The sequence below is a fragment of the Rhea americana genome, unplaced genomic scaffold, assembly GCF_003343005.1.
Source record: "Rhea americana isolate MKP2758 unplaced genomic scaffold, rheAme1 scaffold_215, whole genome shotgun sequence".
Lineage (NCBI taxonomy): Eukaryota > Metazoa > Chordata > Aves > Rheiformes > Rheidae > Rhea > Rhea americana.
Genome location: NW_028186305.1, coordinates 142871 through 154538, shown reverse-complemented (window position 1 = coordinate 154538; position 11668 = coordinate 142871). Strand labels below are relative to the sequence as shown.

Sequence of the window (11668 nt, the reverse complement as noted above, 5' to 3'; positions counted from 1 at the left end):
CTGTGAGAGTGACGGAGCACTGGACCAGGTTGCCCAGAGAGGCTGTGGAGTCTCCTTCTCTGGAGATATTCAAGGCCCGCCTGGATGCAATGCTGTCTACCATGCTCTAGGTGATCCTGCTTGAGCAGGGGGTTGGACTAGATGATCTCCAGAGGTCCCTGCCAACCTTACTGATTCTATGATTCTCCTTGCCAGACAGGTTCCACCAGGGGAAAAARCCCCACAGAGGTGACTTCTGTTACAGATCTGTTTCTTTCCAAAATATGAGAGCAGCAGAGGCAGGCTGCAAGCAACAGGGCCAGTCCAAAGACTCTGCAACAGCAGCCCAGTCCAGGATTTCAGTACTGACAAAGATAAATCCACCAGTGTTTGCGATTAGAAGCAAGCAGCCCCAGGGAGAGGATGGCAAGGAATACAGGCTATTCCACAGCAAGAGTCATAACTTTCCCTCTAAGAGAAGCCTTAACTTGCAAGAGCAGCAGCTGCCTCGCTGACAAGGCCAAGTCCTCCTGGCTGCTGACCTGCAACTGAGTTTAGGCCTTGCAAAGGAAAGGGAAAGTGTTCTCTGCATTGCTCCCAGTATGGCTAGAGTGTTAATGAAGGAGTCTGGGGTGTCTGGACAGAACCAGGAGACTGCTGTCTGGCCAGTCTAATGTGGCCAAGCCACAGCCTGCAGGCAGCGAGAATGTTAATGCCTGTCTAACGCTGCAGTACAGGGTCACAAGGATGAAGGCTCTCACCAGAGGAGAGACTGAGGAATCTGCAGCCTGGGAAAGACTGCCTGTGTCAGGGAAACGGGCAGAACATGGCCCTGCATGTCCAAGAGCCATGGAAGGAAGCACCGCTACGCCCAACCGCAGGGAAACGCCTCCCACAAAACTCCTCCGAAAGCTGCCAGGACGTGTCTTTCATCAAGGCAAGTTTCTCCCGGGACTGTAGGATTGTCACGCCCAGGGAACATGTGGCTGCGGGCCAGCAGCAAGCTTTCTGCAGGACAGTTACTGTGCCATGTCTGGCCGTGTCTGTACTTGTCCTYCCCTGGGTCTCAGGCAACCACGAACTATGAGCTCCGATCTTCAGGCTGAACTGGCTACAGGCGTAGAGCACAAGCTTGGCTAATCCATGCAGCAGCCTTCCTTGTAGTTTTGGCTTYAAAGCCCCAGTCAGACACTCCTCATTCCCACTGAACGAATGGGATAAGCAATGTTTCCCCTTGCTTGAAATTGTTCAAGTAGGGGGAAAAAACCCACAAAGGCAAGTTTTGTTACAACTTAATTTCCTCCAAAAATAAATATATTAACACCCTGCTCCACACCTGAGACCAGCAGGAGCCAGCCTGCTGTCCAAAGGAGGCAGTACCAGTACAAAGGCTCTGTGACAGTCTGTGCTYAGTGAGACTGGGCACTGGTTCTCTCCTGAGCACCACATGATGCCCGGACAAATGGCATGTCCTGTCTGTACTTCATGGCAGTGGGTGGCTGGCGCCTGAGCAGAAGGTCACCACTGTCCATTGGCTCGGGGTCATCGTAGATAGTGGATATGAGGATGGGACCATCCCGCCGAGGCTTCTTTACCTTGCTGAAGGTTGGCAGTTTCTCCCCATGGTACCTAGAAGGAAGCAGGAAGCATTGAGTCCAGCACTGCTGAGGGAGTAGGGAACCCCTTTATATCCCAGCTCACCTCCTTCRCATTCTGCAAAGTAGGGGCAGGCTGACAGGGAAAAAAAAAASGATTCCTGTCCTATTCCTGGCTGTGCGATGGCTGTAGAACAAAAGCCAGCCCTCACAGCCTAACACAGTCATGCACTAAGCATTTGGAAACCCCRCAGACAAGTTAGAGGGGAAGTGCACAGCTCCAGCTTAGATCACTCAAGTTCATCACACAAGATGACTATGGCATAGGTGACCATGACTTCAGTCAGGAGCAGAGCTCCTGTACAGCTCTGCTTTCCCTCTGTGTCTATGCACTGCATGAACCTGCAATGGTTCCAGTTCTCCTGCTCTAATACCAACAAGTCCAGAGCACTGCAAGACCCTTTCAAAGGGAGCTGGACTGTCAGACTCTGATTCAGAGATGCAGCACCCTGTGCTCCAGAGCACTGTGGCAGGCAGATCTCTGGGCCTTCCAGTTCTAGTTCACGTTCTGCTTTTTTTTGCTGCCAGTTATCTGCCCCGTCAACCAAGGGGAAGTCCTGAACATGTGCTGGCAGGACAGGGTTGGGTACTTACCCCAGCCCCCTCTTGCATCTCGGATTCTGACCCTCGTTGTCCAAAGCTTCAGCCATTCCTGAGTTGCTGCTCCCCAGCCCCAGCCCCTCAGTCCAGCCCTGCTGCTCCAGCACCTTCCTGCCAATGCCCTGGGAGGGAAAAAGGTTGATCCATGTTAGCCTGCCCCAGTGCCAAGGCAGGACAAGCCCAGTTATAATCCATGGTGACTTCAGGAGTTAGTTCACTGCTTCTGCAGATATGCTGGACAAAGTCCCACCCTCACCTGCCCAGAACCTTCTCTCCCACTACATTTCCAAGCTGTTTGCTCCCCCAAGACCTTTATCATTTAAGCATCATCACCAGAGCCTTTCTTGGCCCACCTCATCCACTCCATAGTGCATATCCAAAGCTCACCTTTGTGTATTTCTCAAAGGTCCCAATATGTTGCCCTGAAACAGACCCATCCTCCAAGCCATCACGGAGTCTCTGCTCCAGCCACATCTGGACTGAGTCTCGAGCATCTTTATCTCCACCATCTAGGAAGAAAGTAGCTTAAATCAGAGCAGCATAGCCCATGGAAGTCTTTCACTGCTGTGATTTCTCCCAGAGCGGCAAGCAGCAAGGAGGTAGAACCTGTTCCTTTTGTAAGTCTCACTCCCAGACAAGAAAAATGTTGTTTTAAGTACTCTGACATCTTGGACACTTTCAAAGGATGATAGAGCCAGAATTCCCCATTGCAGAAATTCAGCAGGCTCAGAATTCCCTATTTCCACCACTTCTCAGGAGGGTTTTCAGCTCAGGTACCTTTATCATAGTAGATGCTCATGTCCACATCCCAGTCATCTGCAGTCTGCTCATCAAAGTCTGCCAAGAGAAGGAAACAATCAGTTTGGGTGATAACTGTGTAAGCCTGACCCATAAGACCTGCCTGATAGGTGCAGAACTCCACGTTTTCTCCAGCAAAATGTAAAGGAAAAGGTATTCAGGATGCCACAAACACTAGTGCCTAAATAAAAGGCCTCCAGTAGGACCATAGGGGTTTCTGGCCATTGGATCGAATGACTAAAGGCTTTATGAGAAAGGGAAAGTTTAAAACATGATGGCAAGATGCCTGCATCTGCAGTGGCACAGGAATAATCATACAGGGTTACATCTGATTTACCTGCTACTGCAGGACTGGGCCCCAAAGACCCCAGACTGTGGTGGTTACTTTGTGGTTCAGTCCTGAGAGACAAACACTATCAACATTACCTCCRTTTTCCTCCTGCCAGTACTGAGCATCTGTGTAGAAGACCAGCCCAGAGCCGCCTTTCTCCCACTTCAGCTCAATCTCCTCTTCAAAGAGACGCTCCTCCATGCGGTCCTGTTTGGTCACATCCTCATGCAGAGCCTCATGTCGCTCCCATTCCTCACAGGTATCATTGTCCTGAAAAAAGAACCAGTGAAAAAGAACCAGTGAAAGGTGAGTGATAGCAATAGCACAGGSCCCAGCCTCCTCCCCATTTTCCTGACCCTCACAGTCCATTGCAATGCTTTCCTTGTGAAACAGMTTCGTCAACAGAGCACGTTCCAGCCTGCTGTTTTCAGGCACTAACATGACTGGCACTGATGACTTCATTCCCCTGACTAATGCCATCTTCAGAGTCAGCAGACAGAAGTGATGAAAAATACCACATCACACCCACTTCACAGCAGCCTTTCAGCAGCACAGCCAATCCATAGCATAAAGATGCCCATTTAAGGAGCAGGCGTGTTGTATGTAAAGTCAGCACTAGCAACAAATTCCAGTCAAGTTGATCCTTAAGAGAGATTATATCAATTCAAGAGAAGAAGCTTTCTGGCAGAGCCATAGATCAGACTGACAGCTTTGCTGCTGGCTGCCCAGTTTTTGGCACAACCCTTCAGGAAGACATTAACCAACTAAAGAACAGACAGAAAAATGACTAGRGATCCACGAAACAGAGCCTGTGAGGAAAGGCTAGAGGAATCAAGTTGTTTAGACTGGAAGAGAAAAGATTGAAAGCAGCTGTTGAATAAGAAGTTTGTAAAGAAGGGAACAAAGTGTTCTGTGTCCACTGTTGCTAGGATAACTTAATGGAATAAAATTGCAGCAAAGAAGAATTGATGTCTCTGTTTATCCTGGTGTATAATGGCAAGGACAGTTAAGAACGGGAATGGCTTGCCTGGGGATTGTACTACCTCTCTAATGACAAAGGTTTATGAGAACAGGCTAGACAAGTGTCTGTCAGSTGAGGGTGAGAGAGAGTCTGTGGAGAGCCTGGCCAGCCCAGCTGTCTAGAAGTTTTTGTCAGGAAAATCATTGTTCTCAAGACACAGAATGACTAACTTTAATCACCGCGGCATCCAAGGTCAAGCATTTGTACAACTTCACATGTCATTTTGAGAACGCTAATGTGCTTCCAAATCTCCAGTCACGTCATTTACAACTAACAGCAGAGCCAGGACAATCCGCCAAGTAGCAGGGCACAGATCTCCACCTGGAGCACTATCATCAGCCTTTGTTTGTTCTTTTGCGCCAAGCGCTTTGAGCTGAACAATTTTATCCCCCTAAAATTGGCCTGATTTGGACAACCACCTTCCAAGAAATTAATGTCAACACTGTTATGTGCGTCAAAGGGCTTGGTGCCCTGATGAAGATGTGAACAACCACGATTTAATACCATTTTCAGACAAATGATCTCTATAATACAAATTAAAAAAATAAAAATAAGCTCTGAGAGTTGTATTGATCCTCCCAGCTTTGCAGCCATAATGACTGACCTCAGCTGTTAACAGAGGAAATCCACTTACATCATCTGAGTGCGACTCTTCTGCTTCCTCCTTCKCCAGTCCCTCTGCATCTTCCTCAGCAGTAACTGGATTAGACACCTCAGACCTTGCCACATGACCCTCCTCTTCTGTGATCTCATCTCCTGCTGCAGTATACACTCCTTCTCCTGTAACYGTCTCAGTGTCTTGATATTCAAAAGGCACATTCCCATACCTACGGGAYGAGCCCGTCTTGGGAAAATCCAGCTGCAACTTCTTGATAATCCGGGGAGGCAACCTGCAGGCGCGGATCAACTCCAGAAAAACTTTCAAAGGTGTTCCCACRTTCCCATGAGGCATGAACGCAGGCGGGTTTAACTCCGGCAGCCGCTTCAAATCCGCCTCAGTGACAGAATCACTCACTGCCATCTTGTCGCCTCTGCAGGGAAACATCTCCACACCTAGAGGAGAGAGGCATCAACTTCAGGGGCGCAGCAGCGAGATGAAACACACACACGGGCACACCACCAGAGAGGGGATAAACCAGGTGCCCTTCTGGACAGCTGCCAGCCTTGAGTGTTTTATAGGTGAAGATGAACGGAGCCAGAATGGACTCGGCCAAACCCCTAATGGATTTAAGACAGGGACAAAATCCTGTGAGGGGGGTTTAACCACTCAATGGAAGAGATGTGGGGAGGAATCCGGTGCCAAACGGGTCTGAAGAACCCCCCCTTCCCCACCCCGGCCCTTGAGGGGAGGCAAGGCCTAGCCCAGCTCCCCGGTGAGGCCCGGCCGTACCTGCACTGGGGCTGAGACGGACCCTGCGGACGAGGCAGCGCCCGGGCAGCCAGGCCCCGCCAGGCCCGAGCCAGCGGCGCCCCGAGTACATGCGGACGAAGTGGCGGGCGCGGCCCGGCCGCACGGCCACCAGGCAGGAGCAGGTGCGCGGCGCCGCGGCCTCCCCGCCGCTGGCCGCCCGCCGCTCGGGGCGATGCCGGTAATGGAAGCAGAGGAAAGCGCCGGCCTCGATGAACTGGCTGAAGTAGTGGCGGAGCTGGGCGGAACGCAGCGCGCCCGGGATGCCGCTCACCAAGCAGTAGTGGGCCGCAGCGCCGACGCCGCCGCCACCATTACCGGCGCCACAGCTGGGCGCCGCCATCTTGTCGCTCCGCGCGGGGGTGGCCGGGCCGGCGCGCGGCGCTGCGCGTCACTGCGGCCCTGCGCGCGCGCGGAGATGACGTTTCCCCCGGCAGGCGGCGCGGGTCGGGCGCCCCCCGGTGGCAGGGAGGCAGCGCTGCATCCCGCGGCGCCGCCCCGGCGGAGGGGCGCAGGCCCCGGAGGAGGCCGAGCCCTGGTGGGGGGGGCCGAGCCCTGGTGGGGGGGCCCGAGCCCTGGTGGGGGGCGCCGGGCTGGACGGGGGGCAGGTCCTGGGGAGAACCGCTGTGTGATCACAGGTCTCAGCGGGGTCGCAGGCCCTGGCGGTGGCCAGGCTCCAGTGGTGGGGGGCGAGGGTGGGTCGTGGGCCCTGCGGGACAAGGCCCCCGTGGGGGTCATAGGCCCTGGGGTGGCCAGGCCTTGATCACGGTGACCACGGTCCTGGGGGGACCAGGTCCTGGGGGAGGGGGGTCATGGGTCCRGGGGTAGCCAGACCTCAATGGGGTCAGGGGCTCTGGGGGGTGGAGAGGCCCCAGTGGCGGTCACAGGCCCTGGGGGAGGCAGGTCTGCCGCCCCCCTCCCTCGTGCAGCGCAGCCCCGTGYGAGGGGTCTTGGCCTTGCTCTCGGTAGAGCCCTGTGACGGAAGGGGAGCGGAGTGGCCCTGTGCTGTCAGACCTGYGCGTCGTGGGCACAACTCCCCCGTTAGCGCCTGGCACTAGCCACGCTGGACAGGCAGATCCGCAGGGCTCCCCTGTCCCTGCGGATGGCCGGGCAGGCTGCAGGAGGCTCCGGAGGCTTTCCCCCCCTGCCAAAAACGGTTATGTGCCTGGTTCTGGGTAGCCATAGTGATGGCGCTGTTTGGCATCTTATGTGCCATGACTCACGTGGCTGTCACCTGGCTGCGTAGCTGAAGGCTGCCAGTGGCTGGTGTGGGCCTTCCAAAACCATTTGGTGACTCACACACTCCATTCCTCATGGAAAATGGCTGTCACGGGGCTGAGATCATGCTGGAATTGATCCATCACTTGTTGGGTGTTCACTGGCGGAGGTGAGGGCTGAAGGAACTCATAGACAAAATGGTCCTTACTCCCACCAGGCTGCTGACTGAATTTCAAGGTGCATTTTAACTGCTGCAGCACCCCTGTCTTCCAGCTGCACCCACACTGCGTGCACCCAAACCTGTGCTGGGACAGCTCATCCTGGGAGAAGGAGGAAACCTGAGCTCCAAGGCCTCGCTCAGCCTCCAAAGCAGTGCTGGGARGGTGAAGGGGGAAAGGGAGGTTTTGTGTGACTTTATCAGACACCTCAGCAAAGTAAGTTATGGCAAATGGGATGGTATTTGCATCTCCGTCAGTAGCTGTGTGCACATCCAGGTGAGTCACAGCATTAGCCTCCCACATCCCCGCTGCATCTGGCTCAGAACCCTTAGGGTGAGACTCACAGGCTTGAAAAAAAGGTGTGCCAAGTAGAAAGGCTGCGATTTTGCTGCCTCTGCTAATTTCTATCTACTGGCTGCACAAAGGATTTCCTGCTGCGGGGCTGTTAATCAGACAACTCTTGCTAGCACGATTACAAACAATACTCGCTGTGTCCACATTGCAAGGCTCCCATGTGATGACAAAGCAGAATGATTTTTATGGAGAGCCTTTGGGGAAGGTCTCTGTCCCTTATCATTCAATTGTCATTTGTGTACGAGACCTACAGCAAGTTTTTCTAACCCCATAGAATGTGCAGCCGCAAAATTTATCACCATCTCCGAAAAAGTAACCAACATTTTCCAGAATGCAAAACATTTTATTAAAAAAATAATTTACTGCCTCTTATATACAAACCACAAGAACATTCACTTATAAAATACTGACATCTGAACTCATTGTGAAAGCTGTAGACAGAAGGWGCGAGCTTTCCAGACACGCTACATGTGCAACCAGCTGTAACTCAAGGAAGGAATGTTTTGTTCTACCACTAAAATAGCTCTACTTGTTTCTGCAGTGTGTACCATGGGTCACTTACTGTCATGCAAATGGAGTTAAGCTGACAGCCTAAGCCATCCTCAATATTGTGAAAAGCACCCACATCGTACATAAGATGAAGTTAAGATAAAGCCCCTGGTGTTCCTGAAGCATTAGGGCTACTCTTAAGTAATTCATTGCTCTGAGAGAAATCCTGTTGTATTTCTTGGCATCATGGAGAGAAGATAAAACTAAATCTAAGAAAAGGTAGAGGGGGTGCATTTGACTCTTTGTACCCTTTAAGCTTTTAAACTGGCTTTTTCTCTCTTGGTGTCTGAGGAAAAGGCTTTTGATGAGCATTTCTAAAATTTCATGCACAACAGACATACGCTGAGACTTCACTAGGGCCTTACTCCATGGTGTTTGCACTTGGCAATTCCCAGATCAGTGATTCCACTGAAGACATATTGCTCAGCATACCTAAATACTAAATACTGCAGAATCAAGCTGTTTAGACAGTTAGTTGTGATCAAGCCTCATCCCGCTGGAGTTAACAGCAAAACAAACATTGATTTCAATGGGGCCAGGTATTCACTGACTGAAAAAATACGGACCAAGCTCTAACCTGATCTACGTTGTGTTGCAGGACTGGTGTGTTTGCAGGCAGCTGAGCAGTGCTTGCTACAGGACAGGGAAACAAACCTGTCACGCACACACACGCTCACACACACACACACATTCCCTGCAGCAGCCGGCTCTGAGACTGGCACAGGCCGAGCCGTAGCAGCTGTAAACATCTGCTCAGTTGAAGTCATTTGTCTGCGTTCTGCATCCTAGCTGAAAATTACAGCCACATCTTCAGTCCTAATGAAACACACACAAAGCCAGTTTTCTGCAAAACCCAAAGCACCTGCCTAAACCCCGCTCCCAGATTCCCTTTGCTGCCCTGTGACACTTGACTCGGGGAGCAGGCGATGTCCACAGAGCTGATGGCCGAGTGCAATTGCTCAAAGCGCCATGCGTGATGAAGGAGACAACTGCCTGCTGGTTATTTCGTACAGCATTTCTGTGATGAGCTCGACAATGTCTGTGTTGCCGATGACTGGCCTGAAGAAGAGGTCTGTGATGAGTGCGGGAGGGATAGATTTCAAGGTGGAGGCAATCAGCAAAATGCGGGCAAAGCGGCCCTGGTCCTCAGGGTGCAGGGGCCGCAGGACTTCTTGCAGCGCTCTCTGTGCTTCCCGCTGGAGGCTCTCGATGTACAGGGAGGCCCTCAGCCCTGGGACATCTATCGAGAGAAAGGAGGGAAAAGCCAGTGAAGAGGGGGCTGGAAAACAGCTCCAGTTTCTTCTATTCCGCTTGCCTTCAACTATGTCTGATGGGATCTGAGTGCCACATTAATTAGTCGCAGCACTGCTAAGACGTAGCCAGTTTGGGGCTGCTACAATAGGGGAGCAAGAATAGTTAACAGGCTAAACCCATGCTTGGCAAAATAAGTCCTGAGGTCCTCCCCGTCTGCAGGCTAGGCCACGTTTCTGGATTTTACCACTGCATTCRACATCCCTCCTCCCCAGTTCCCAACAGTAAACGGCATTATGTAATACCAGGGATCAATGATAAGATAGCCAGCCCTCTTCTCATCACCCGTGCATACTCCTGCCCATGCTCTGAACCAGTCCAAGACAGAAGATGTGTCTTTAGATGCTCATGCACGTGGGGCCTTGTCTCCCCACTGACAGTTAGGGCTGTGAGGGTTCAGCACTCACCAGGATTAAAGAGAATAGCACCCTTCAGGTAAGCATACTCCTTTGGGCTTAGATCCAGGCTCCAAAAGGTGTTCAGGCAGCACTGCAGCCGCTGCACCGCGGCCAGCGTGGGTTGCATCCGCTCGGGCTCCTGCTGTTTGCTTTGGCCRTCGAGAAGGATCTTCTTGAGCATGCTGGGGGCCGGGGTCTCCATCACCTCAAATGTCACCATCTCCTGGACCAGCCCCAGCAGGAAGAGGGGGACCCAGCAGCTGTCCAGCAGCAAGAGCTGGTCCTCTCGGGGCAGTAGTTGGAAGGAAGGCAAGTTTTTTAAGAAGCTGATGGTTTTCACCAGCACGTTGGAAGCTGCCTGGCAGGTGATGTGGGGYGTGCGAAGGCAGACGGTCCGGCGCTGGTGGCACAGACAGCGCTGGTGGGCCGGACCGCAGCTGACCCGGCTGTGATTCAGGTTCTGGCTGAGGAGGGTGTAAAGGATGGCGGTGCGGTTGTCCTCGCTGTGGCACTGGCACCTCTCGCAGTCCATGTTCATGCTGCTGGTTGTCATAGCTGAGCTGGGCACCTGGATCTTCCGCAAAATTCAGCTCCTGCTGCAGCAGAGGGAGGAGATCCGTAAAGCAAAAGGGCACCCTCGCAACTCCACAGCGTCAGTCAGAGCTCCCTGGATGCAGTCTGTCCTCCCAGCTCTGCCAGCCCATGGCTGCTATAACCACCTCTTCTTATAAGGCTCAGTCACAAGTGAAACACCCCTTCACAGCCTTGACCGCTCTGTGATTAAGCGGTCCTCATTAAAAAAAAAAAAAAAAACAGTCATCCCTAGACTGATTGGCTGGAGCAAGCGAGAGCTCYACATGGCGTCAATGGCCGTTTTCTCAATGAAGTGCCAGTGGGGCCAGCAGCKCCGGGACAGGACAGCAGGTTGGGCGGCCTTATCGCGATTACCCAAACAGTATAAACAAAGTCATTAACCCAGCCTGTACCATGGCACCAAGGCCCCACCGTGTAATCAGGCAGTACTATATGGCAGGTGTCACTGCCAAGAAGTTCACACACACTCACACACACACACACGCAGTCACTCGTCTGGAGCGAGGATCCTGGCACAAATGGCCTGCATGCTCCGGCCTTGGAAAGAGCAACCTGGAAGTCATTTTATCAGCAGATGTTTGCCTAACCTTGTTGACAATGGACTCGTTGTCACAGTTAAGGAAGAAAAACGCAGTGAAGTAAAAGTCTATAGTATTCAATCTGAGGCAGGGCCCAAAGGATCTTGTGTCACAAGGGAAATATAAGGAAGATAAGGGTCAGGTTCTTCTATTTTTGCCTTGACTTGCCAGATAGTTTTATCACTTGATGAACAGAAGTTGGTCTAGAGAAGTTTGGCAGCACTTAGTTACTTATTTCAAGGGGTTCAGTGACAAGGGGAGGAATTTCTATAKCAGGAAGAAATCAGTGAGCCAGAAGACCTCCCCCTCCCTCGGGTTAAGACACCTCATCCCGAAGAAAGGCTAGATACAAGATTTGTGCTGTAAATGGAAGGGAAATCCTATGTAGGAGGCTGGGGGGAAGAGATGCCCAAAGACCTAAAGGAGTCACAAGGGAGACAGGGGCCATGCACGGAAAAGAGCAGAGAATACAAGASAAGATGGATCCTTTGGCTCGTGCAGACAAGCAGTCGCCAAGGGTGGCTGCAAAGGCCTCAGGCAGTCACGGCTGCCTCGCGTCCCAACCGCCGCGCTCCTCGTCGCCCCAGCGCCTCCCTTGGAGCGCGTTGAGCTTTAGGCCTCCCTCCCCAGGCCCGGCTTTCAGAGCGCCGGGGCGC

General features: G+C 52.6%; 2 protein-coding genes across 2 annotated transcripts; both read right to left on the bottom strand.

Moving 5' to 3' along the window:
- Nucleotides 1-1259: 1259 nt before the first annotated feature.
- On the bottom strand, nt 1260-6150 carry GPATCH3 (G-patch domain containing 3). The gene is given in 7 exon segments (XM_085304967.1): nt 1260-1608; nt 2229-2356; nt 2622-2743; nt 3012-3071; nt 3459-3633; nt 5019-5437; nt 5775-6150. Coding segments are annotated over 7 exon segments (1602 nt in total). The 5' UTR covers nt 6136-6150; the 3' UTR covers nt 1260-1271.
- A 2940-nt stretch (nt 6151-9090) lies between these two features.
- NR0B2 (nuclear receptor subfamily 0 group B member 2) lies at nt 9091-10393 on the bottom strand. The gene is made up of 2 exons (XM_085305114.1): nt 9850-10393; nt 9091-9371 (listed from the first exon to the last, which is right to left on the bottom strand). The coding sequence occupies exons 1-2, from the start codon at nt 10391-10393 to the stop codon at nt 9091-9093; spliced, it is 825 nt and encodes a 274-aa protein (XP_085161240.1).
- Between the last annotated feature and the right edge of the window lie 1275 nt (nt 10394-11668).